Source organism: Cladophialophora immunda, assembly GCF_000835495.1.
Source record: "Cladophialophora immunda strain CBS 83496 unplaced genomic scaffold supercont1.1, whole genome shotgun sequence".
In the NCBI taxonomy this organism is placed as follows: Eukaryota; Fungi; Ascomycota; class Eurotiomycetes; order Chaetothyriales; family Herpotrichiellaceae; genus Cladophialophora; species Cladophialophora immunda.
In genome coordinates, this window is record NW_015622541.1 from 2,874,718 (window position 1) to 2,899,619 (window position 24,902).

The 24,902-nt window shown below is 54.1% G+C and overlaps 9 protein-coding genes across 9 annotated transcripts; 3 read left to right on the forward strand and 6 right to left on the reverse strand.

Moving 5' to 3' along the window:
* On the forward strand, positions 1–3,638 carry PV07_00839 (uncharacterized protein). The gene has a single exon (XM_016387325.1). It carries the CDS (start codon positions 107–109, stop codon positions 3,542–3,544), a length of 3,438 nt encoding a protein of 1,145 aa, XP_016254253.1. The 5' UTR covers positions 1–106; the 3' UTR covers positions 3,545–3,638.
* On the reverse strand, positions 3,561–5,183 carry PV07_00840 (uncharacterized protein). The gene is made up of 3 exons (XM_016387326.1): positions 5,046–5,183; positions 4,550–4,888; positions 3,561–4,479 (listed from the first exon to the last, which is right to left on the reverse strand). Exons 1-3 carry the CDS (start codon positions 5,060–5,062, stop codon positions 3,669–3,671), a joined length of 1,167 nt encoding a protein of 388 aa, XP_016254254.1. The 5' UTR covers positions 5,063–5,183; the 3' UTR covers positions 3,561–3,668.
* A 611-nt stretch (positions 5,184–5,794) lies between these two features.
* On the reverse strand, positions 5,795–6,134 carry PV07_00841 (uncharacterized protein; the record flags this gene model as incomplete). Its single annotated transcript, XM_016387327.1, has 2 exons — positions 5,795–5,986; positions 6,072–6,134. 2 exons carry the CDS (start codon positions 6,132–6,134, stop codon positions 5,795–5,797), a joined length of 255 nt encoding a protein of 84 aa, XP_016254255.1.
* Positions 6,135–6,416: 282 nt separating this feature from the next.
* On the forward strand, positions 6,417–8,385 carry PV07_00842 (uncharacterized protein). The gene is made up of 3 exons (XM_016387328.1): positions 6,417–7,390; positions 7,445–7,686; positions 7,747–8,385. Exons 1-3 carry the CDS (start codon positions 7,204–7,206, stop codon positions 8,149–8,151), a joined length of 834 nt encoding a protein of 277 aa, XP_016254256.1. The 5' UTR covers positions 6,417–7,203; the 3' UTR covers positions 8,152–8,385.
* PV07_00843 (uncharacterized protein) lies at positions 6,982–9,127 on the reverse strand. Its single transcript, XM_016387329.1, has one exon. The coding sequence runs from the start codon at positions 8,826–8,828 to the stop codon at positions 8,508–8,510; it is 321 nt and encodes a 106-aa protein (XP_016254257.1). The 5' UTR covers positions 8,829–9,127; the 3' UTR covers positions 6,982–8,507.
* A 2,342-nt stretch (positions 9,128–11,469) lies between these two features.
* Positions 11,470–12,995, reverse strand: PV07_00844 (uncharacterized protein; the record flags this gene model as incomplete). Its single annotated transcript, XM_016387330.1, has 3 exons — positions 11,470–11,721; positions 11,901–12,061; positions 12,257–12,995. The coding sequence occupies 3 exons, from the start codon at positions 12,993–12,995 to the stop codon at positions 11,470–11,472; spliced, it is 1,152 nt and encodes a 383-aa protein (XP_016254258.1).
* A 1,407-nt stretch (positions 12,996–14,402) lies between these two features.
* On the reverse strand, positions 14,403–14,877 carry PV07_00845 (uncharacterized protein; the record flags this gene model as incomplete). The annotated part of the gene is made up of 3 exons (XM_016387331.1): positions 14,403–14,574; positions 14,630–14,796; positions 14,848–14,877. 3 exons carry the CDS (start codon positions 14,875–14,877, stop codon positions 14,403–14,405), a joined length of 369 nt encoding a protein of 122 aa, XP_016254259.1.
* Positions 14,878–15,309: 432 nt separating this feature from the next.
* Positions 15,310–16,789, forward strand: PV07_00846 (uncharacterized protein). Its single transcript, XM_016387332.1, has 3 exons — positions 15,310–15,613; positions 15,673–15,859; positions 15,932–16,789. The coding sequence occupies exons 1-3, from the start codon at positions 15,521–15,523 to the stop codon at positions 16,735–16,737; spliced, it is 1,086 nt and encodes a 361-aa protein (XP_016254260.1). The 5' UTR covers positions 15,310–15,520; the 3' UTR covers positions 16,738–16,789.
* A 797-nt stretch (positions 16,790–17,586) lies between these two features.
* Positions 17,587–20,070, reverse strand: PV07_00847 (uncharacterized protein; the record flags this gene model as incomplete). The annotated part of the gene is made up of 8 exons (XM_016387333.1): positions 17,587–18,339; positions 18,429–18,465; positions 18,731–18,766; positions 18,839–18,956; positions 19,038–19,047; positions 19,097–19,596; positions 19,643–19,812; positions 19,864–20,070. The coding sequence occupies 8 exons, from the start codon at positions 20,068–20,070 to the stop codon at positions 17,726–17,728; spliced, it is 1,692 nt and encodes a 563-aa protein (XP_016254261.1). The 3' UTR covers positions 17,587–17,725.
* Between the last annotated feature and the right edge of the window lie 4,832 nt (positions 20,071–24,902).

Genomic DNA, 24,902 nt, shown 5'->3' on the forward strand with positions numbered 1-24,902 from the left:
GGGAGCCAAAGCCACCATGCTATCATCGACAATCTGGCTGTCCATCCGGTCCGCTCAAAAGACCTGAGCCATCGTGCTCCGATCTTGACTGCTTTGCCCCTTCTCTATGGCCAAATTGCAGGCTGCCACCGTTTCGCAAATACCGGTCAATCGCAAACGGAAACGCCCCGCCAAAGATCAGGGACCACAGGAAACTGATCCTAGCCTCGTTCCCCCCATCGCGGCCACCACGAAAGTCCCCACGAAGACTCATGATGGAGGTTCCAAACCCAGAAGGTCGAAAGGCGTATCGACACCCGCACTCAGCCGAACAAGTTCGTCCTCAAGCCTGGTGGAATCAGAGGTACCATGGCCGGATCACTTCAAGTATCTATGCCAGCTGCACCGCGCCTTGAATATCGTATACACATTTTGCTGCACCCGGAAGCATTTTGCGACCACGTGGGACAACATCAAGAGTGCGGTGGAAGGCCACATCAAGAAGCCGTTGATTGAGGATGATGTGGCGCAGGTCAAGGCCTTGTTGCCCCGAGCCATCAATTTCGCATATGTCGACGAGGAACACCTGATGGTCACACTCATGGGCGAGGAAGATGGCGTCAGAGGTGGCAGAGCCGATCATTTTCGGTCTCTGGAAGAGGATGAGAGCGCTCCACGAGACAGGTCGGAGTTGTCCAAAGAACTTCTCCTGTTCGAGTTTGTGGATGGCGACTTGAAAAGACAGGTTGTCGATCCCAAGACGGGCCAACCCACAAAAGCGACCCAGAAGTTACGCAACGAAGATCTCAAAATACCCGTCTTCAGTCAGAAATCGATGCTCAAACTCATCGAAAAGCGAAACGCCAAATTCACATCGGCCGTCAATGCGTTCCTCAATCAATGTGCGGAGGAGCAAACAGACCCCGTTGAAAAGATACTCCAACTAAAAATGCAATATATGCCCTACCCCTCAACTAGTCGTCCTACGACACCCGGCCCAGATGCTCGCCTGCAGAAGGCGATCCCCAAGGAGCGGAAGTCAATATCGGACATTGTGAAGGAGATTAGCGAGCTCGAATGGTATACCGGTCAGATTGTCCCAGATGGACACCGTGTGTTCGATCCCCAGCCAGCCATCTATGGTGACCTGAATTTTCAATTGTCCCAAAACCTGGTGAATGCGCTGTACAACAGCAGAGGTATAACTCAGCTGTACTCGCATCAAGCGGAAGCCATCAATAATCTGCATGACGGCCACCATGTAATCGTGTCTACGTCGACCAGCTCGGGAAAATCGCTGATCTATCAGATACCAATGCTACACGAACTCGAGAAAGATCCAGAAAGTCGTGGGCTGTACATTTTCCCCACCAAGGCACTTGCTCAAGATCAGCGCAGGAGCATGAAGGAGCTCTTGAAGTACATTCCAGGATTGGAGGAGACTGTGGTCGAGACCTTTGACGGCGACACACCCATGCGGGCACGCAACCAGATTCGGGATGAAGGCCGCATTATCTTCACGAACCCAGACATGTTACACATTACTATTCTTCCCCAGGAGAGCGGTTGGCGACAATTTCTACAAAACCTGAAATTCGTGGTCGTGGACGAGCTGCATGTGTATAACGGTTTGTTTGGTGCCCATGTGGCCTTCATTATGCGCCGGTTGCGGCGAATATGTGCTGCGGTGGGAAACCGCAAGGTGAAGTTCATTTCGTGCTCTGCAACAGTGGCCAATCCAGAAGAGCATATGAAGACCATATTTGGCGTGGAAAAAGTCAAGTTGACGGATTTTGATGGTTCTCCATCCGGCAGGAAGGAGTTTATCTGTTGGAATACACCGTACAAGGATCCCGGCGATCCCTCGTCAGGCCGTGGTGATGCATTCGCAGAGACGGCGAGGTTAATCTGCCATCTCATTCTACGGGGGGTTCGAACCATTGCGTTTTGTCGCGTACGGAAGCAATGTGAGGTCCTGCTGGCGGCAGTCAAGGCCGAATTCACAAACCTTGAGAGACCAGAATGTGCTGCTTTGGTCATGGGCTATCGTGGAGGGTACTCAGCTCAAGACCGTCGGCGAATCGAGTCAGAGATGTTCGGTGGCAAGCTCATGGGGATAATCGCCACCACTGCTCTGGAGCTGGGGGTGGACATAGGATCCCTTGATGCGGTGGTTACGATGGGTTTCCCATACACGATTGCCAACCTGAGACAACAGAGTGGCCGCGCGGGTCGCCGGAACAGAGATTCGCTTTCTGTTCTTGTTGGTGACTGTTTTGCTGTGGATCAACACTACATGCAGAATCCCGACGAGATCTTCACCAAGCCTAATTGTGAACTCCAGGTCGACCTGCAGAATGAACTTGTCGTGGAAGGGCATATCCAGTGCGCTGCTTTCGAAATGCCCATCAAGGCAGACGAGGATGAGAAGTTCCTGGGCAAGATGTTGCCCGAGATATGCGCGGAACGACTGTCCTATGACCCTATGGGGTTCTACCACTGCAACGAAAGATTCCGACCGCTGCCCTCCAGATGTGTGCCCATTAGAGATACCGAAGACAATCACTTTGCCGTGGTCGATATCACGCACGGCCGGAACGTGGTGCTTGAAGAAGTCGAGGCCTCGCGAGCCTTCTTCACTTTGTACGATGGGGGAATATTCTTGCACCAAGGTCGGACATACATCGTGAAAGAGTTCTCACCTGAACGCAAAATCGCGCGAGTTCAACTCGTCAAGGTGGAGTGGACCACGCAGCAAAGAGATTACACAGACGTGGATCCAATTGAAACTGAGCAGGTCCGTCGGGTTTCAGCGAACTCCCTGACCAAAGCATATTTCGGTCGCATCAAAGTGCACGCCGTGGTGTTCGGGTTTTTCAAAGTCGACCAGAAGGGGCGTATTCTTGACGCGGTGGCTGTGGATAACCCGCCGATCATCATCCACTCCAAGGGCCTGTGGTTGGATGTCCCCAAGTACGCGCTGCAAATCCTCAAGGATAAACGATTGAATCTTGCGGCGGGTATTCACGCGGCAGAGCACGCATTGATGTCCCTCATGCCGCAATTTGTGGTCAGCATGCCTGGCGACGTTCGAACAGAATGCAAGAACGCGCTGAAGGAATTCGCAAAGAAGGAGACTCAGCGGAAGAGGCCTGCCAGGCTGACCTTTTACGATGCAAAGGGCGGGCCCGCCGGCTCCGGAATAGCGGCAAAGGCATTTGAATTCATCGACATCCTGCTCGAACGCGCCGTTGCAAGGGTTGCGGCGTGCCACTGCCTCGAGGGCTGTACGGAATGTATCTGCGACGAGAGATGCAAGGAGAAGAACATGGTCATGAGCAAAGCCGGTGCAGAAGTGATTCTGAAGTCTCTCCTGGGCATGGAAATCGACATTGATGCCCTGCCTGAGGGCGAGGAGGAGCGAGTTCCAGCCGGGGTGGAGACCGTGGTGTTTGCCACTGAGGTGATGGGTAGGGATGGGAGGAGGGTGCTTGAGAAGAACTTCATCAAGAGAGAAAAGAGTGATGACGACGCTATTATCATCAAGGATGAGCCCGAGGATTGACGTTCGTGACTCGAGTCTTGTGTATGGTATATGAATGATCATGACGACGCTTTTAAGGTTACAACGAACCAATGAATCAGGGGGTCAATGGCTCCAATTGTGTCCTCCAAATTTATCAGTCTATTTATCTATTTGGCGCAGGGGTGGGAGCATCCAAGCCCCTCGTCGCGTGTCTGACAAACGCCTCGGCCTCTCTCCTCACGCTGGCGATATTGATCGCCCCGGTCCCGTACGCCCTCGCCACGGCGGCCTGCACCTCTTCATCCTCGTACAGGCTGTCGTCGTTGTCGTCCACGGAGGTGCCGGCGCCGCCGCCGCCAGGTTCGGTCGAGCCCTCCACGGCGACCACGGCGCGCCAGTACGCGTCGTCGCGGTCCTTGAGGGCCGGGTTCCGCACCACGGCGTTGCGCGCGATCGAGTACGCCCGCAGGTTCGTCGCGGCCATCTGCAGCGCCAGGTTGGCCTGCGTGAGCAGCTCGTCGGTGCGGCGCCGCGCCAGTTCCGGGTCCGCAGCTGGGCCGGAAGAGGAGGTCGGGAACAGGTAGAACCGCCCCGTCGCGGAGGCGTAGATGCAGAGCGCCACCAGCGCGTCGAACGCGCACAGGCTCAGGTACCGCGCCGTGCGGGCGACCCAGAACGTCCCCGCCGGCGCGGTTGTGCTGGTCGCCACGGCCGGCGCGTACGTCGATGTCAGGAACAGGTCGGTGCCGGCGAGGGCGAGGGCGCCGAGGATCGCCCCGCGCCGCCACGTCGAGGCCTCGTACCCCGCCACCGTCTCCGAGGTCGCGAGCCCCAGGCACAGGATGTGGAGGAGGTGCGGGAGCACGGTGTTGGTCGGCAGGTGGTACAGCAGGTACGAGAACGGGTCGTCCGGGTGGCAGAACAGGCAGTCGCGGAGCGTCGAGGGCCCGAACCGGAGGTACAGTTGACGGAGGCTGTCGATGTATTGTGTTGGTTAGATTCATCACGTCATAGCCAACATAGACTGGGGAGGGGACCACGTACGCTGGAGAAGTCAACTTGGCCCTCAAGGCCTCGTCGGCGGCCGAGAGGACCCTGTTCTCGCGCAACAGCGCCAGCCGCTCAAAGAGCACGTCCGTGGGGATCGACAGCCGTGACTGTGTGGCCACGAACACATTGTGGTCCGCGACGTCGCCCTTCAGGGGCCACGACGCGTAGAGGAAGACGCAGATCGAGGCGAACAGCGCGTTCACCCCGCGGCTGGTCCGTTTGGGGAGCGGGCGAGGCGGCGGCCTGGTGCGGTACGCGGTCTTCAGGGCGCCGTAGTAGTTGATCGCTCGCGGGAGGACGAACGTGAAGAGGAGAGGCCAGAATGGCTTGATGCTTTTGGTTGGAATCCCCAATCGAAATGTTACTCATTTTGTACCCTTTCTCTTCCAGGCTCTGTGGTGCGACTGAACCTTCTCATTCGAGGGAGCAATTGGGGGATGAAGGGGATGAATGGTGTAAGATCGGGAGGCGTTGGGGGGAATCGACTTACCTGGTCCACAGCGTCATTGCTCCGAGAATGAACGGTCAAGCGTCACATTAGGAGAAAACAGAAACTGAGGCAGAGATTGAAAGTCTTTGTCGAGTTCTATCAACTGACTGTCTAGTGGGTTGGTATCTAGGGGTTTCGCTCTGTGAGGATGTCATGAAACTTCATTATTCGAGGTCAACCAGGGTGCGGGAAAAATAATACTCCGAGAACCGACGAGGCTGTGACATAGCATTGCAGCCTCGCAGGCCGACCAATCGTTTTTACCATATATCGAGGCACATGAAAGCCTTGCACATGCGTTCAACAGCCCAGAATTAGGCGGAAAGGAGAACAGACAGCATGACACGTTTGCCCTTTGAAGAAACAGCGTGATATACTACCGCCCTATCTGGGCATGAGCCACCGCGCATCCACCGGCGGACCACGAGGCAGCAAGCCAAGAGGCTCCCTTCTTTACGTTACGCCTTGGAGTCAGTATACGCCAGAATGCGACTAGACACGTAACAAATAGCACAGTAGACACGCCAAGTATATCTTTGCTTGGTTAGATGATGGGCGCTGGACAAGATGTGGGAGCCGCTGCCAAACTGCACAGGCAACTCCAGATTCCAAACACTCCTCGCAAAATGCGTCTCGCACAAACTCCTCGCTAAGCCTTTCAAGTCGTCATGAGCGTGGGAAGGAGCTCTTGTGGCGTTATCCAATTGCAGATCCAAGCAGCTCTTCTACCCAGCTTCAGACTGGGTCATTTACTCTTTGCATTGGCTGGCCCCGAATCGGACTTCTTGGCTTCCGCTGTCACGCGTGTCAGTAGACAGCCCCATGTATGCAGACTGCAGTGGCGTTGCGATCCCACCTTTTGCTTGTTTCTCCCGCATGATGGCCGCTTGCGCTTCTTTCGTCCGCTGAAACTCGGTGCCGGACTGCGTATTCTTCTTTTTCTGCGGCCGAACCCACGTTAGTCTAGTTCTGTAGCACTATTGCAACTGTCGAAAGGCGCAAATCTGAGGGTGAGGCGCTTCGAACCTGTCCAGCCTGATCCTTGAGATTCTTCTCGCGAGCCTTTTCTCTCTGATTCCCTCGAGTCATGGCTGCGAAAGGTTGGGGACGGTCGAGTCTCCGGTTCGCGGGATGGCGGGGGTTCGAGAAATGGAAGTCGTTGAGGTGTTGCTAAGTATCAGCGAGGAGTATGAGGAGCAGGAAGACAAAGAGAAAAAAACAGGTGGTGAGGGCCTGAGGCGTGAGATGAGCCTCGCGGAGAGCCGCAGTTTCTCGGCAAAAAGAAATCGCGCACCGATGCAGCCTTGGCCCGACAAGGCTGTGTCTTTGCCTTCTCTCATACCTTCATCTTCTTCACTAACGCGTCAATCTCTTGAACTCACGCTGATGATCATCTCTGTTGTCAACAATTGAGCAGCCGTCTGATCATCGACAGACTGCTCCCCCAGAATGCGGCATAAGGCTGTGGCAATACCTGAAATGCGCCCGGCGTCAAGGGCCGCAAAAAAGGAAACGGGCCCTCAAGCGCGTTTCAGATTCTGCCAACCCTTGACCAGCATTCAACCACAGCCACTCTTTCACCTCTCCTCTCCCCGGCCTGAGGAAGACATGGAATCTGCAGCAGCTGCATGATTTTGGACCGAATTGGGCATCACTTGACTCGATCTCTCGGGACAATGCCACAGGTGAGAGGGCCTTCGTTTCTGAAACTGGGTTTGAAGACTTCTCAGACGGTACACACCATCTGACCAATAGACACGTCTTTCCCGTGAGTGTCGCATCTCAGATACTACAGCTTCATCTCGCGCTCGCGCTTATGACGGTGGTGACTCTGAGACTTTCTCTCTCCGAGATCAATGGGTTGAAGATCAAAAAGGCCCGTTAAAGAATGCTGCCGCTACCTCCTCTGATGTTGGCCACCACTCGTCTCTTTCCATGTACATTCACTTCTATTGATGCTCCGGCTACTCAATAGCCTGCTGTCATCCTATTGTTCTATTCATCCCAGCGTTCGAGCCAGTTAATTGCGCCTACAAATATTCTTTCCAATCCAAGTCCTGAACCCTTTCGTGATACCCAGTCCTGGCAATAATCATCATTTTCCCCCAAAATCTACACCAAGGATTTCAACCGACTTAATCAAGATCCAATCCGCAACATGCGCTTCTTTGGCAAAACCCTGGCCGGCGCCGGTTACGTCGTGCTCAACATCATCCGAGTTATGAACATAATTGCCCTTTTGGCCGTCATAGCGGCGAGTTCGGTCATGCTGGTCAAGACCTTCATAGTGTCAAAATTTTTCTTTTTCGACGCCTGCGAGCACGTTCTTCGGGTCGTCATGAGTGGTATGTGCCCGCATTGTGAAGGGGCGGATGGGATGTGGTGCTAAGAGATTCCAGGATTCCTCATCCTCACCGAGCTCTCTCTCTTCAAGTCCTACTTCTCCAAGAATTGGCCTCTTTTCAGCACCCGCTCGAGTTTTGTCATGCTCGGCCTTGCCATGATCTTCCTTGGGAACAGTCTTCTTGGGAACCTCAACAAACACGCCACCAGTCAAGAAAGCCTGGGTCTGCCATTCTGGCGGCTTGTGATTGCCGCGGGGATCATTGTGTTTGTGATGGGCTTTATCAATCTCTTTGCAGTAAGTGGACTGGCTTCAAGGAATCACAGAAGTCGATGATCCTAACGCATGTTGATGCAGAGCTATGTTTTCAGAGATACCAAGGCGCATCTCACGGCTCGACAGGTGCGGTCGCATGGGGCGGTCGCATCACACAAAGCAGACGTGGAAGCGTCGACTCCGAAACCGCCGAGTCGGAAAAGTCACTATCGGTCGTTCTTCCTGGGCAAACGAGATTCCCTGCCCTCATACTATTCTCGCAAGAATACGGAGCGCGCCAACATGGCCGAGACACCCAAGATGCATCTGGCCATTTCCAGTCCCTTCCCACAGAACCAGCCCCTGACTCGCGCCGCCCAGAGTCCCGGTGCAGCCAGTTCCAAGTACAGCCAAAGTCCCAAGAGTGAGCGATATGCTATGAGCCCTGAAGTCAACCGGCCGGATTTGGCGCATCATCCCGCTATGACACAAGGCCATGCTATCTGAGAAGGCTTGCACAGCGAAGGAGGTGAGAACGGGGATCAGAGCATATTTGAGATGTAAAGATGGAATACGATGATCGTATCGATTGATCTCCACATCATTTACACTCTCGAGTCCTCCAGCACGGACGAGAGGGACCAACAATCAAGGCCGTGCATGTTTTGCTATTTTTGATTCTTGCAGCAGATACCCAGACCCAGGCGGCAAGAAATAATCAGACAGTGATGAGTTACGAAACACCGATCAATCCATGCATTGGTCAACCCGTTCTTGATGTCTTCTCCCACCCAGCAGCGGCCAGCCCGGCTGCCTGTCTGTTTGCACAAGCCTCGTTATTGCTGAGAGGCCCAGGGAGTCTGTCAGTTGTGGTCCATGGAGTTAGTCAGACGGAGAACAAAGCCGTGAAACCGTCGGGCACTGGCAGTCGGGGAACTTGCGCCCCTAGGCCTCGAATCGTCTCTCTTTGGGCGTGCGTGTTGTAATATCTGTCGTTGACTCAGACGGGCTCGACCCGATCCCCCTGCCCCTCTTCTTGTCCTCCATCTTCGCAATTTGCCACACGCTTTCTCTGGCCTTGTCCCGTCTCCCCCATCTTCCCCTCCTCCCTGCCCACCGTAACTAAGGTCCTCTCTCCTATCCCGTGCCATCTTGGAAGGGCTACTCCCTAAGCTTGCATGCATGAAGAATGGCCCTTGAGGAGCTCTCCAACTCCACCCCCTTCGCCTCCTATGGGCCGCTCGTTCTTGGTACAACTCCTGGCCCCCTCTCTACCTACGCCCGGGTTGTACGCCCCCATGCACCAAGTCATGTACCTCTCCAGATCAGGACATCTGGCTACCCAGCAAGGCAGTCTGAGCTCGATTTCATGTTCCAGCAATGCGAAATCGCCACTCAGGTGGGGTATCGGCCTCGGTCAAGCTTTTGTTGCTTGCAGGCCATCCCATGCATTGGGCTGGACAAGTTACAAGGTACAAGTCAGAAGTACCCAGTCTCGGCCAGGGGGGGGGTTGTGGCGAATGAGGTGCCACGCCTCCGCGCTTCTCTGGCAGGGAAGAGGGTGAGTAAAAGCGAACAGCAATACATGTTGTGGGTGTTTTCTTCTATCGACCTACAGTACTGACGAGATCTTTCAAGGAATTCACCCTGCGAGAGGAAATCAATCTCCCACGGACAGCGCAGACGAGGAACGGAGGATCCAACCCAGCAGCCGAGCCCTTCTTCGACAGTGTCCCCCCACGAACCAAGTCCTGATGACCCCGCAGACGCGTTCAGCTGGCCCAGCTGCCCAGGGTGAACGCTGCGAGGCAGGCAGATACGGGCGATAGAGGGAGAGAGGAAGAGCAGCAAGGCCTAGACAGCTGGCAGACACAAAGCGACGGACATGTTCGAGGTCCAGCTGCCAGGTCCAGCTCCATATCCACCGAGGCACCTCTGGCGTTCTTGTCGCCCCAATAATCACGCTCCACGGCCTCGTTAAGATCCACAAAAGGTACGTACCACCTGCAAGAGGAACAGCGTGCAGCTCGCGGGCAAGAGAACCCACTCCTACACCCCCTCGCTCGCCTCTCCCCCAGTCCATCACATTCCCATCCCCTCTGTCTCTGATTCAGCTTCCTGCACGGCCTCCCACGCTTTTCGTTCGACCCATTCACCATAACCTTTCTTTAGCACTTTCTTGAGGGGGTGGGTGTTGGTCTTGTCCTCTTTATTGGGTTGACGCAGAAGCAGAGAGTCTTCCTCCTCCTCCCCTCCATCTTTGCCTCTCTATCAGCCACCAAACCCCTCCATGGCCGCCACCACCACCACCACCACTACCGCCTTCACAAAACTACGGCTCGACCCTCCTCTCCCTCCCTCATCCCGCCTCAGAGAGCCGCATCAGCTTGCCTCTTTGCGGGTTTCCGGCTCGTTCTGCCCTTGACATGTGAAGAGGAGGGAAGACACAGGCCACACATCCCGTCCTTGGTATTTGCCGTCCCTGGAGTCCCTCTAAATGGTATCATAACATGTACCTCGTACTCCGTATCCGTTCCGCCATTGGGAGGGCAGCCCAGTCATGACCATCCACCAACGATTTTGCCACTCGTCCCCTCCCTCCCATTCCTTCCTTCAGAAGGGGGCTTGGACCTAGACTATGACTAGTCACGCACCCACTCGTACTCGCTTTGGGACTGTTCGCCACCACCACACAACAAAAAGTGTGTACTTTCTTTCTGATCGCCTGCACACTTACCTTGGACCTGAGGACCATTCCTTGTTCATCACTTCTCCTACAACGATGGCTCGTGCCGTACACACTCGGGGGAACTGTATAGTTCTGCACGACGGGTTGTTGTTCCATGTACATACTGCGACAGCTGGAACTTGCAATCTACGCAATTCATCACCCCTCACCAGCACATAACCTTTACCGGAAACAAGTTCCCCCCCAAACCTCCCCCCTAAGGATCCAGGTCTTTCTTCTGCCCGCCACCCACCCCTTTGGATTCTGGGCCTTCATGTCTCGAACAACTCAAGTTACCCGCTAAACAACCCAACCCAAGTACCTCTGAATGGTAGCAGCTGGCGAGGATTTTGTTTTCCTTTTGGCAGAGTGGGAGTCGGCCAATGTGATTGAATGGATACCTACTGAGGTAAGATAGGTATCTAGTAAGACTAAGTAATGTAGAGTGAGAGAGGGCAGACTGTTCTGCGTACCGAGCACATTCTACTCGTCCATTTCCGAGTGCCTCTGCCGGGGCGCGTAGTCCCCTAGGCCGCAGTCTGGTCTGCTGGGGAGAAAGAGCCGCATCCTCCACCAACATCCCCCTCCCATCATTCGGCTTTAATTCCTGCTACCCTCGCGATTCTGTTCGTGTACGAAGACGTGAGACATTCAAATCTCGTGGCCGCTGTGGTCTCGCATGTTACCCGAGATGATTCCTGTTGCTGGTAGTGGTTGTATTCTGTATTCCTAAACAAAACCTGGATATGGGATCGTCAATATCTGAGTGAGAGTAAAACATCAAACTATGTAGCCCTTTGGTCACCCCTGTTTGAACCTGGCGAGCGCTCCCCATATTCCACGGACCAACATAACAATGCAATTCGTTTATCTCATTACTTCGTCCCTTCCCTTCGTTGGCACAAGCCCAGGCGTCCAACATTTGTCCCCATGGTTCTCGTCGCCATCATCACAGCATTCGTTACCAGCGGCCGTTAAAACCCAGCGTCAAATCCATCACGATCGGTCGACCCGGATGCCTCCCTCCAATCTATTCCCCACCCACCTCGCTCCGTCTCTTGCGCTGCTTCTCTTGCGCTGCTCCTCCTGAATCACTCTCAAGTAAACATCCAGCTCGTCCTCCTCGCCGAGGGGCTGCGGCTCTTGCTCTTCTCGCGAACCACATACATTCTGTCTCCCTTCTTCACAAAGCCGTGGTCGTTCGGCGTGAGCGTCGTGATCGTCTTGGTCTCCTTGACGTACGGCCCCGTGATGAGCTTCCTCTCCTTAATTTTGCGCGTGTGCTCGAACAGCTCGTCCTGCAGCGAGTGATCAATGTATTTTTTGATGATGATGAATTCCTCGTCGCGCTGCACCGTCACCCAGGCGGGAGACGGAAGAGTTAGCAATGGCAACAGACATCCCAATGGGTTACACATGGCTTTTTTGTGCTCTTGGTGATGGAGCGTGAGGAGAGGACAAACGGATAAGAGCAGCGGAGACAAGGCGGAAGGTGTAACCAGGAAGAAAAAAAGTGAGTGGTACATACCGGATCCCATTCCCAGGGTAGCCCGTAATGATCGAGTGTATCCGGAAGGAGATATTTGCGGTTGACTTTAATGTAGGTCGGACGGTGGAGGTCGATTGCCAGGGTTGCACGCTCGGCTTTCTTCTTGTGGAGCACTTCGTCAATGTACTCTGGACTGTAGCCTGTAATTCCCAAAAAGAGTGACACAGATTAGCCTGATGCTCAGTCCAGAATCAACCCATTACCACGTCGACCAAACCCATCCTCCAAAGGAATGACGCTCGTCCTGGGACCACCGCAAGTCTCGTTGAGACCTGTGCGTTTTGCAGCGGACGACTAATAGTAACCGTAATAGTAGCGATGGGGTCTGCGCATACCAGCGTTCATGAACTTCTCCTTGACCTTGCGCTCAAACTCGTCCTCCTCGGCCTTCTTCTTCTCCTTCTCCTTCTGCTGACGCTCTTCTTCATCCCGGAGAATCTTCTTCCTCAATTCATCTTGCTCCCTCTTCTTCCGCTCCTCCTCCAACTTGGCCTCATAGAGGATCGCCTCTCGCTCCTTCTTCTTCCGCAAGGCATCTTCCTCCTCTTCTAGCTTCCATCGTCTCCTCTCCTCTTCGCGGTCTTTCTTTATCCGATCCTGGATCCGCTTTTCCTCCTCCTCTCGGTGTGACATGCGGGCGAAGTCGAGTTCTTTTCGGAATTTGTAAGGGAGATCGTCTTCCTCGATTGGCTGTTTCTTGGGCGGCTTGTGGCTGGAGGGACGGCGGTGTCGTGATCTGGAGCGGTCGCTGGAATAGCTGGAACTGGAAGATCCGTCGCGGTGTCGGTGGTGGTGGTAGTCGCGATGACGGCTTCGACTCCGACTGTGATCGCGGTCACGATCGCCTCGCTCGGAGAGGGCACTTGTACCTATATTGACAATGGTAGGTGCCACGCCCGCGCCTTGGCTGGAAGCACGAGGGCGGGTTTGTGGCACCTCGAGGAAATTGTTGACCTCAATCGGTGGATCATAGGCACGGCGGCCTCGTCCTCCATATTCGCTGCCTGCAACGCTGTGCACTGGCATCAACACATATTCCCGGTCAGAGCCTGACGAGCGTCGGGACCAGGCCATGGTGTTTTCAATTGCTGCCGTTTTCCCCTCCAACTAGCGCACTTTTCAGCCCTGGCACAGAAGGAACGGGAACAAATCGTCGGGACGGTGGCGGTGGGGTAAACGCCCGATTGCGATGGGTCTCTGGGGGCGCAACGGTCACAACGAGGTGGCTGAAGGACAACGTCCAAACGGCTAAACAAGGTTCCAAGCTGGCGATAAAGGTGTCGATCTTTCGTCGTCGGGGAACTGCGAGGGACAGAGAAGGAGAAAATCAGTCACCGTAATTCAGCTCGGTGGTGGGGAGGCTGCTTGCTTTTATCGTTTTCGTGCTGCAAGCCAGCGCCGCCAATTTGAGCCTGGATCGCAGCCCACCAGCCCACAAAACCAAGCTTGGGGGCCGAGCGGACCAAAATGGTCGACTGTCATGTACGGTATGCTGGCCATAGCTGAGTCAAATCCAGAACCCCGTCGACCCAATCACCGCCTGTCCAGCGAGATTTCAGGCTCGTAAAGCCATTGCAATTCGTCTGAAACAGATCACGAGGTCGTACCGCAGGCCCTGTCGTGTGTAATAGTCTGAGAAGTGTTTGAGCATTCTCCTGAACTCGAAGACCTTCAGATGGCTATGGCTGGTGATTCGAGAAAGGGGCGGATATCTATGTTAAGTACAGAGTACTCCGTATACAGAATGCTTCCAAAAGTTCGCAGCCGGTTTCAACCCCTAGGCCTTAGCAATTTGGCGGCAACGAACCGCAATCGTTTGTGGGCCTGGGGAGGCCTGAATGCACGTCTAGTCAAACATGCGTCACTCGACGTTCCTAGTTTCGGTGCAAAAGGTGATCTTTTGCTCGCCTCATAGGGTCCCAAGAGCATCCGATAGTCCCCGTGATACACCGTAAACTCGCTTTGGACCCCCCACAACTGTCAGAGTTACCCAGCGACCGTCGCCTGAGGCAAGCTCAAGCGGTGTTAGCTAGAGTATGGCGGGCGTCTTCCGTCTGCCCAGCGTTCTGTCTTGTCTGTTGGGTCAGCGGAGTGCCTGTGCTCGCCAGGGATCCTGTAAGAGACGCATTTATTCATGACAGACAAACTCATGTCTTCCGTGGCAAAATATCCAAATTTCGGCGGTCAGCACGAGTGGCGCCCATACTTATCAGGATGTAATCTCAAGTCGAGGGTTCCGCATCAGAATTCTTCTCGCGATGTTTTTGTGATTTGTGGTCCTTACGGAGACTGAGCGACACAGCCAATGGGTCCAACTCCATCCGAAGCCCGATCCTCTGGGGATAATGCCGCGCAGGAAAATGGTGGAGGAACAGCTCGGTCTGGGAATCTGCTATCCATACGACATATGAGTTGGCTTTCGGGCAATTTGGCCTTCGTAGATACCAACCATTCGCGGAGGTCTTGCTTTGATGAAGAGCATCACGATCGACCACCACCAGTCTGCAAGATCTTCTCAATGTGCTGTCGACTATTTTTGTATGTCGTCTCTTGATAATGCAATTTCTTCTCCAGCTCCGTAATATCCTTGCTCAAAGCGGCCGCCTCAGATGCCAGACGCTTATTCAGGGTTGTCGAAGGGACAGCGATGAACCTGAGTAACGGGAGGGTCAGAGAACCAGCAAGCCGTTGGGGGGAGAGTCGCATACATTTTCCCGACCCCTTCATAGACGTTGGTGTCTGGGGACAGGGATTTCAGCTCATTGGACGTCAGTTGATTGAGTCGGGCATCTCGTCGTTTGGCACTGAGTTCTGCCTGTGTCTGCGTGATTTTTTGCTGGGAAAGCACGGCTTGAGTCTCGACTTCTTGGAGCAACTGCGAGTGGTGAGCAGGAAAAAAACGAATTGTCCAGGGGTGAGAGCAGACCTTCTGCAATGCGGCATTGGGGATGGCCATGATGAACGGGCGCGAGGTGCCAGGTAGTTGAAGATGAAGTGCAGTTTTGAGCCTCAGTTCAACTAACTTAGAGGATTACGGTATCCGCGCCCAGAGATACCTACCCAGGTAGGTAACCTTTGACTACGCGCCCGTCCTACACGGGGACGAGGGGCAACTGCCGAGGGGCTGCTTGATCTGTTAGGCTTTGGCCTCCCGAAGTTTAGGTGGCGAGGGGTTGGCTAGGATCTTCCTCGGGGGTTTCGAGCCGTTCAAGCTTGGACTTCCAGGCACCTCTTCACGTGTCAGGGCAGCAAATGATCTGCCTGAGGCTTCCCCCTTGGGCCGTTTTGCTACTCCCTAGCCATGCTGCATTAGGCAAGGCGACGTCATCTGGGTGTCATTTGCCTGCCCGCGAGATAAACAAGTTTATCGCTGCTGCTCCACTGCGAACATTTTTGTGCGTTGTAAGCCCTCGCCTTGCTCAACTGCGAAACCCACCCCTTCCATCCGCATCCGTAGCCACCACAGTAGTACCGAGTACTCTGGCACGAGCCTGTACCTCTTAAACCTTGGGAAGTCCCGTTTGGTCGCTATGCAATCGCCTTGATCCCAAGCCTCGAGACCACCGAGAAATCTGCACAGCAGCTCCCCCGTTGACAGGATGCCCGCATGGCTTCCCTCCGTTCCATATCCCCCGCCAGGCCAGCCGGGATACTGGCATCCCGTCACGAGCACTCTACAGTGGTGTGAAGAGGTACGATGAATACTGTCCTCAAGGAGAAAACTCCGAAATATCAAGACTGACACGAGCAGGACTACTATGCCACCTACTACTCTGCCGAGATCATCAACACTCTGACCAACCTGATGTTTATCTACCTGGCATACAAGGGCGTTCAGAGCTGCAGAAAACATGGTCACGATACTGTATTCCAAGTCGCATATTTTGGATATTTCCTTGTTGGATTCGGAAGCTTCATGTTCCACACCACGTTGAAATGTGAGTCCATGCTGCGCACTCAACTATCTTGCCTTTCTCGATCGATAGACCTGACCCGATCTCTGTCTCCAGATCCGTGGCAACTCGTCGACGAGCTCAACATGATCTACACCACCTGTCTCATGGCCTTTGCCTCTCTGTCCTACTCGCAACCTAAAAAGACACAAATCTATCTTGGCGTCTTCTTAGTGTTATTCTGTGCCTTCATTACCGCCTATTATCACTACCTTCAAGATCCCGCCTTCCACCAAATTGTCTACGCGCTTTTGACCGTCTTCATCGTCGTCCGCAGCGTCTACAGCATGGAAACGAGTCTGCGACCTTCCTTGAGGAAGTCGGAAGAAAAACACCGTCTGGAACGAGAAAGATCGGGCCTGCCAGTTGAGGTTTCGAGAGAACAACAAGAGTATGAGAATAAAAGAGACCTGGAAATACTGAGGACCATGTGGTGCCTTGTGGCGTTTGGGGTGAGCATCTTCCTTGGCGGCTTCTACATCTGGAATCTGGACAATCAGTACTGTTCCACCCTGATCCGTTGGAGGCGGAACATCGGCATGCCGTGGGGCTTCTTCCTTGAGGGGCATGGCTGGTGGCATCTCATGACCGGGGTCGGGGCTTATTGCTATATTGTCTGGGGCATACATCTGCGACACATTCTGAACGGAGATCAAGAACACTTCCAGATGATCTGGCCCAACTTCTTCACGCTGCCGGAAATCGTGCGAGTTTCAGATCCGCCGAGAGATGGCAGCAAAGAGGCCAACGGTACTATCGCTCTCAACGGGAGTGCCAATGGGAGTGCCCATAGGACGGCCAACGGGAGTGCGAACGGAAGTGCGAACGGGAGTGCAAATGGACATATCAAAAAGAGAAATTGAGATTTACGAACATGTTAGGATACGAAAATGGAAGACTTTGTTGGCTTAGACACTGAGAGGACTCTTCTTCTCTCCTCACGTCCTATTTTTCCACCCTCCCCTCCTCCATATTGAAGTGCCGATGGCGTACCACGTCGGACCCTTTGACCGGGAATCTCGGATGCGTTCGACAAAGACATAAGACCTTGCGCTCATGTTGGGTACTTGTGTAGACCGTCATACTATGCACAACGTCACCAATCTAGAACAAAGGCTTCCGGGAAGCCCCACAGGCACCGGCGGTCCGAGTGATCTCCGGATGGACCGGCACAAGGCTGTTTATTCAACGTCCTTTATCCTCCCAGCATCCTAGCTTCTCCTGTGACGGAGAACTTGTGTACGTACAGCAGGCGCAAGACTCGTTCGGCCGGCAAGCTCAGATCCAATGGGACGAAACTCGAGCTGCCGGCCGAGCCAGCCAAGGGGAACTCGTCTAGGCACGCGAACTATATATCCAGAGTGTGGAACCCCGCAGCCTTGCGCTCGCCGTGCAAGTATAGGAGATGTGTTCCAGGCCGCCAGATGTAGACGGACACAAGTGATTACGCGCTACAGTGTGTACGGTCCCTGACCACTTCGACAGCATTACCACGAGGCAAGATGGCCAGAATGCTCTGGGGGGAGACCTACTCTTCTCCCTCTTCTGATGCAGGCAAATTGGCTTAAGGGGTGTTTGAGAAAGACGCCACTTTGGAATGGCTCTTTGGGGCGAGACATGTCTCATTTACATTGGTTCTGTGTGGCCCCTTGCCAAGTCGAAACCCATCGATATCCCCCCAAAAAACAAAAACAGAGCGATCCTCAATATCAGAAGGCGGAGAATGAAGAAATAGTACCCAGAGCTGACACATCGGAAGACAAAAATCCGTCAAACCTCAAAAACGCCGCCGCAAGTCGGAATGAGGCCCTATATCCCAGCACCATCCCCTTGCAATGTCGTCATGCCTCCTCAAAAAGCCCTCGCATACACGGCGATTGACAGCTGAGATTTGCCGCAGAGGCCCACGCTCTGCCCGTAGCAAGGCACACAGTTGGACATCAGGGTTGCGGTGCCGGTGATCGCAGCGCCGCAGTAACAATCAGCCGTGCTCCCCGAGGAGGCGCTGACTGTGCCGAAAAAGTTGGCGCCGTTCTTTGTGATGCAAATGCTGGCGCACTGCGCGTCGATATTGGCGGTCGAACTGCCTGTGAGAGTGGTATTGAAGCCGCCATTGGTGCTCGCGCTGTCGAACCCATAGTTTCCCAGTGCAACGCACGTGCCGACGGAGTTGCAGCCTTGCGCCCAACATCCGAGATAGGCGAACTGGATCGCGTCGGCGCCTTTTGGTCCTGTCGCGCCCGTCGGGCCGGCAGGTCCTGAAGGGCCAGAGGGACCCGAGGGACCAGAGGGACCGGTCACCCCTGTGGGACCTGTAGGGCCTGTTGGACCAACCGGACCGGAAGGACCAGAGGGGCCAGCGGAACCCGATGGACCGGTCACTCCCGTGGGACCTATTGGACCAGCTGGGCCTGATGGACCTGATGGGCCAGACGGCCCTTGAGCACCAGTGGCACCGGTCGCTCCTACAATAATATAAGTGAGCAGGACGCAACAAGAAGATGGCTAGGGCTTCTTAGGTATAACATCAATTCGCTTTCTCAGAGTGACTTACCGGTAGCTCCAGTTGGGCCTTGGAGACCCTGGCTTCCCTGTATTCCTTTATCGAAGCGTCCGTCAGTATGTCTCTCTTTCGATAAAGTTCGAGGAAGGACAACGCAGTCCAAATCCGTCATCAAGACCATTGATCAGGGTGTTTTTTCTGCATAGTTCGTCCGACACTTTCCGCTAAAAGTCTACTAGACAAGTGTCGAACTCGGACTCCTTCGCAGGGAGAGGGCTTCGCTCTCGTGTCATTTTGATTTTTCTGGTGTGCAAAATGGACATATATTTATATTCGACATTAGGGAATAGTACCTTGTAATCCTTGAACGCCTTGTAGTCCTTGCGCACCTGAATAGACATTGTTAGTCATCTATGAACAACGGCACACCTAAATTGCGGTGGATGAGGAGGTCTCCTTACCAGTGGCACCTGTTGGACCTGCTGGGCCGGTGGGGCTATCGACGAAAGAAAAATCAGCATAAGAACATCCGTAGGCTTATGAGTCGTTGAAGGTCGGGCGGTATTCGACATCGAATTGCTGTTCCGACCAAGGGAAGGCTGGACTCTGCTAGAGCCAGACACGGGGCAAAATTCGACGGAGACTAAAAGAGCCACTTACCCGGCCGGTCCTATGAGGCTGTCAGCAACCAAACCAGCGCTGGTGAGCTCGAATCTTACCAGATGGCCCGCTTAGTTGTGGAGCTCCTACAGCAGCGGCGCAGCTACTGACTCTTGTCATGCTCAAGCTCACAAAAAGACAATCGTCAGGCGCCAGCAACGGGTCGCTAAAGACAGCCACAATTGTATTGTCCGGAAGGACACAAAATCTCGCCCTGTTGTTGTAGAACGCAGAGTTACTCCACATGAGGTTGTTTTGAGTGTCGACGGAAAAGGCGGTGGTGATGTCTCCAGGACTTGCGCTGGCTGTAAAGTTCGCATAGGTTGTGCCAGAAGTGGTGCCGAACTGCAAAGCGCCTGCACTGGAGTTCGCAAACAACTGCCCATTGACCAGGTTGTAGACGACTGCATTCTGGCAGCTATCTGTCGCTTGGCCTGTTCCCCCGAGATAAACGTTTCCTTGCCGTTTCTTGAAGCGAGTATTTCCTTGCTGGTCGACTACCATCATGGAGAGCATGAAGGAATAGCTCTCCACGTACGAGAAGGATGGAGACGAGTGGCTTAGATAGTCAGTTAGTGGTCGAAGCAGAGTCCCCGAATACTTACGTTATGTGTGCTGGAGGAACCTGGGGAATCTGGTTCGACTGTGTCACGAACATGGAGCTTGTTCCTGTATAAATCGTGTTGATGCTTGTTGGTGCATTGGTAATATCGAGCTTCAGATAGTCGTACACCTTGAGAATCGTGTTCGCGTAAAAATAATAATCAATATGGACCTGCGATAAACGAATTAGTAGGCAGGGGAAGAAGATCCGGTCCTTACTCACGGGGATCAAGACCAAGACTTTTGTGACGAGGATTTCGACGGAACAGTTCTGATCTGCCCTGCGTGATATATCCTGAATGCTAGGCTGCGTTGAACTGTTCAAGATTCTTTCCTCTACGGCACTGGGAATATAAGTTGCGGCAGTGTTGATTGTTAGCAAGGACAGCAAAGTCAAAACCCAGACACCAAAGATGTCGAGCGGCGCCATTCTGAGCGAAAAGCAAAAGCGAACGAGTGACTGGATAGAGAAACAGACGGCAACAACGTCTAGAGAGAAAACAGACAGGAGCAAGCGAACATGATATGAGAGAATGAATGTCTTCGGCAGGAAAAGCAACAAATGCAATGCGAGGTCTGGAGCCTTGCGGACCGGACAACCTGAAGATGTGCCAAACCAAGAATGAAGTTATGGTCAATGCTGCGGCGGTCATCAATCAAATGAAGCGTGGACGAGTCTTCATCAGATCGTTGCTCCACTGCCGGGCATCGGAAAAGCTGGAATGCTTGTGTTGCGGGAGGAACGCGCAAGGGTCAAGCGGCTCGCGCCACGCACCGAAAGGAGGATGAATCATAGAAAAAGGAGAGGCAGGTTTCTTTCGAGGCCCCGGAGGCAAGATGCGGCATTCCTGTAAGTTCGCAGAATGGCACGAGAGAATAGCTCTGCCTGAGGGAGTAAGGCGGAAGATAGAATAGGAATGAACAAGACTGTGACTGACGGGTTTGCCAAGGTAAAATAATAATGGTCACGCTAGTCCCTAGGAGGCATCAGTCGAAGGCCTCGGACTAGCGCTAGTAGCCCTGCGTAAATTACTCGAAGATATATAGTTAGACAGTCTCTAGGACCTAGGTAGCATTCACTATATTCCTCTATCAGGTTATACCTCTTGTCTACTAGTCCCCCCATTAAAATTGCGCATACTATCTTTGTCACATTTTCGAGTCGCGGCATGGTAAGAGGTACTATGGTTGAAGATACCAATGGAGTCGAATTCCCCGTAACGGCTTGCTATGCCTAAAGGGAAGACAAAGAAAAGAGGCAGACCTCCTAAGTATGCGAGTAAGGAAGAAAAAGCCGAAGTCGATGTTCAGCGGAAACGGGCAAAGCGACAACACGAGGCTTCCGAAAGACGTGCACGATAGCATGATCAGCTTTACATCAATGATCAGAGGCTTCATCCGTGACTCGACTTATCGGCGAGGTAAGGAGCATAGGAATGCTAAGGACCGAGAACAGCCACAAGACTGTTTGAAACTCTTTTCCTTTTCCTTCCCTCTCTTTGACTTCTAGCGGCAATTGCCTTGGTCCTTTTGCCTACGTCGGTCGAATTCCAATTCCCTTGGCCTCCTCGAGATCGCCCGAATATCGCCCGCTTCAACCCTTCGTCCGGCTTTGGTCGCAACAACTAGATTTCTGTGAAGGGAGGCGGCCCAGCTGGTGTAACGCTTGAGAATTCTACTACACATGATCGCAACAAGGTCTTTCTGGGGCTCTAGCCCGGGCGTTTCCTTACTATGGCCACGCCATGATTGGCCGGTCCCTGGCGAACAGAGATGGTAAACCCAGTGCATTCGCGCTCCCGCATAGCTTAGAGCTACTGACATAGCGAAGGCGTGTCGGTCCTCTGCTACTACTACCGATGGATATTGAGATTGTATGTCCTGTAGGCCGTCGACACCGCTGTGTACTGGCTTTGTGTCAGGCATTCGAGGCGATCAGTGGCCATTGCCAAGTTATACCATCTCTACGAGGCACCGAGAGGACAAACTCTCGATCTTCTGGCGCACGCTAGTCGCCCGTCTACTGGCTACTACGAGTAAAAGCTTCGTCAAACCCCCCAGCCCCCAGCCGGGGGAAGGAAAGCAGAGCTGGGGGCAACCCCGCAATCTAAGTCGGTCCTCTCTACTCCTCTGGGTCACAGAAAACAAGGGCCCATGGGCCAGGACATCCCCAGAATCTTCCTCAAAGGTTCATCTTTTTCCCTTGGGTTGATTCCGAGATCTCCGCATTCTTCCAATTTCGACTAGGCATGAGAATTGCTGGACAGTGCCTCGTACAGCTAGCATCAGACAACTCTCGATTCTTCTCTCTCTGGCCAAGTAGAGATACCCAATGTCAGAACCCTCGACGCAGCCTGACCGATCACCGTTTGCATGCAGGTTTTGCAAAAAGTACGTGCCGCTCTCTCATCTGCTCGATCCACTGGCTACGTGGCTGGAGTGGTTGGACTCGCTGATGTGGATCGATCTGTGCCTTGCGCGCTTCTCCCTATTGAACCTCAAGTCCTTCGCGCTCGGTCCACAGAGAGCTAACCCGTCCTCTTAGGCGAAAGGTCAAATGGTACAGTGGACGACCACATCCAGATAGACAGATCCAGCTGATGTGAGATGCGTTCGATGCAGTGATCGCACCCTGCCCAGTTGCTCGATATGCATCAGGACGCAACAAGAATGCGACTATCCATCCGAAGCAGCAAGGCCTGGTCCCAAGCTGGGTATGCCCCGATGCCTCCAACATCCCATTTATTGTGGCGCGTTATACTCACCGATGTAGGCACAACCAGACGAAAACGACCCCGATCCAGCTCCCGGGAGAAGCATCGTGACATGTCTACCAGCACAGATTCTGCCTTGGCCTCTGGCGCAGCAGTTGAGAGCGCAGATAGCAGGACAGAAGTGGAAGCCACTACGAGTCTGGTCTCGAGTGGCAGCGCTGCCAACGGGAGTCCAACTCCCACGTCTGCCAGTTTCAACTCGGGCCCGATTGGTGGCTATCTCCTTACACCAGTTACGACACCCCTCGACGTTCGCACATTGGCCTTCATCATGCACCCCTCCCACGAGACCGCTGTGACCCTCTCTAACATGGAGTTCGTCTCTATCAGCAAGTCGGGCGCCACGCTGGGCAACGTGGACCGGCTCGCCCAAGCATGTGCCTTACTCAAAGTCCCGGCAAATGCTCTTCAGCCATAGTACGTGGTTATGTCTCTTTTCCCTTTCCAATCGTCCTGCATTGGCACGGGGCTGGTGAAAAGCTGACCCTCCGTCGTGTTCAACAGTTTAAATCTCTATTTCGACAACATGACCTCCTTTTCGCTTTTCCACAGGCCCTCTTTTGCCGCCAAGCTGTGCGCCATTGACTCGGTCCAGCAGCTCGCAGCATTGCTGGCGTCGATATTCTCGTTCTCAGCGCGATACATAGTCATCTCTGATCGAGACCCCGCTGACTTGGACGACGGCCTTGGCCCACGATTGCCGCCCAAACATTTCGAGGATATGTCTCAGCGATGCGTGGACCAACTATTGGCCGAGTACTCGGATCGCTCTCCGCCGCTTTGTGTCTTGCAAGCTCTGATCCTCAACACCTTCAGCCAACTGATCAAAGGGGTCCGCGGTGCAGCCTGGCGGCGGCTGGGTATCTGCGTCCGCGTCGCATACGAGCTTGACCTTCATCATGTTGATCGAGATAACACCCCCGAGCAGCAGGATCCAGACATCTGGTACAGCACAGAGGAGTGCCGGCGCGCCTGGTGGGCTATTTGGGAGATGGACAATTTTGCCAGCCTGATCCGGCGCTGCCCAACCGCCGTGGACGGCACCGATAACGAGACACGTTTCCCGGTCGCGGATGAAGAGTGGTTTGCTCGGCGGTTCACCCCCAGTTGCTTTCTCGAGACGAAGCCGATGGAGCGGTTGAAAGCGCTTCAACGATGCGGCACCCAGAGCCCCAAGGCATGGTTTCTCGTGCTGGACTCTCTCATGCGCGAAGGGCATCGACTCTCGAAATTTAGGAGCCCGTGCCCGGGCAAAGGGACACCACCTCCTTCAGCTTGGTCTCGGTCTGGCGAACCGTCAAAGGACAACACTGAGAGTTTGGCAATCCTGGCCAATGCCCTGCGATGCTTCAGCATGGCTCTTCCGAAACAGCTGCGTTACCGGGACGGGTTTCTGTCCTTCGCCGCCAACGATCCAGCGGTGCGGCAGCTACACAGCGCGAAGTATAGCATCCATGTGACCACACAGCTCACCCGCATGATGATCCACCATCAGGACGCGTACCACGGCGCCCAGCAAGATCTACACCTTAACGACCTTCAGGAGGGACCGGATCAAGACTCGGATGCCACGGCGGAGAACGAGTCGCTCAGCCTACGTCTCGGGCCGGCCAGAGAGGGCATGCAGCAGTTCATCGAGGCTGCCGACGAACTGCTCCGCATTGTGTCGTGGAGCTCGGAGGAACACGTCCGCTATGTCAACCCGTTCCTGGCAAGCACCATCTGGTACGGGGCGGTAGTTCACCTTGGCTGGAAAGTGCTAGCTCCACCAAGCACGAACCTCGACTGGGTTGAGTCCAAGTTTACCGTGCTACACATGATCCTGATGGAGTTTTCCGAGTTCTGGGACTTGCCCAAAACACTCCAGGAGAATCTGGCGTCGGTGGAAGGCAAGTTGCACTTGTTCAAAAACCCCAAAGTTCGCCGGCTTTCCCACCCCAATCATTCTACCAACGCGAATAGAGACAGAAACGCAACAAAGGTTACGGCGAGGACGCAGTCAACAGCCGCTAGAGATCTTCAGGCCGGTGGCCAAGTTGCAGCTGCACGATCTACTATGGGTCCCGGCCCCGTCGTTGACACAGACTGCCTCCCACCGGGCGATCAGGATGACGGTCATGTAATGGGCTCTCAGCGGTTCTTGCCGACAGGGCTGAGTATGAATCATGAGGGCGCGGCCATGGCTTCTGATCGCAGTAGTCAGGAAGGTCGCTATGCTTCCATCGACGAGGTTACCGTCCCAACATCGATGGGTGGTGATATTGGAGCCAAGGACTGTGGCGGCAACGATGACCAATACATGTTTGATGAGTCCTGTATGACAAGCACTAACCTGGTGAGTGCTGAAGGGCCCTACGCTGAGCAAGCCACGAGCAACTACCAGTCTCGCGGGCTATGGGATGACTTGGCGTGGGATCTGGATTTTGCGATGGACCCCAGGAGTTTCTTTCGAGGGATTATGGACTATAACAACTAAGCGGACCCGGAA

What these genes read in the sequence shown, in the direction of transcription:
- PV07_00839 (XM_016387325.1), top strand. Translation starts at nt 107, where the DNA reads ATGGCCAAATTGCAGGCTGCCACCGTTTCGCAAATACCGGTCAATCGC.
- PV07_00840 (XM_016387326.1), bottom strand. An exon ending in GCCAAGTTGACTTCTCCAGC is followed by an intron (nt 4,480 to 4,549) that starts GTACGTGGTCCC and finishes ATACATCGACAG; the next exon opens with CCTCCGTCAACTGTACCTCC.
- PV07_00842 (XM_016387328.1), top strand. Translation starts at nt 7,204, where the DNA reads ATGCGCTTCTTTGGCAAAACCCTGGCCGGCGCCGGTTACGTCGTGCTC. An exon ending in TCTTCGGGTCGTCATGAGTG is followed by an intron (nt 7,391 to 7,444) that starts GTATGTGCCCGC and finishes AAGAGATTCCAG; the next exon opens with GATTCCTCATCCTCACCGAG. An exon ending in GCTTTATCAATCTCTTTGCA is followed by an intron (nt 7,687 to 7,746) that starts GTAAGTGGACTG and finishes ATGTTGATGCAG; the next exon opens with AGCTATGTTTTCAGAGATAC.
- PV07_00843 (XM_016387329.1), bottom strand. Translation starts at nt 8,828, where the DNA reads ATGCATGCAAGCTTAGGGAGTAGCCCTTCCAAGATGGCACGGGATAGG.
- PV07_00846 (XM_016387332.1), top strand. Translation starts at nt 15,521, where the DNA reads ATGCCCGCATGGCTTCCCTCCGTTCCATATCCCCCGCCAGGCCAGCCG. An exon ending in CTCTACAGTGGTGTGAAGAG is followed by an intron (nt 15,614 to 15,672) that starts GTACGATGAATA and finishes TGACACGAGCAG; the next exon opens with GACTACTATGCCACCTACTA. An exon ending in GTTCCACACCACGTTGAAAT is followed by an intron (nt 15,860 to 15,931) that starts GTGAGTCCATGC and finishes CTCTGTCTCCAG; the next exon opens with ATCCGTGGCAACTCGTCGAC.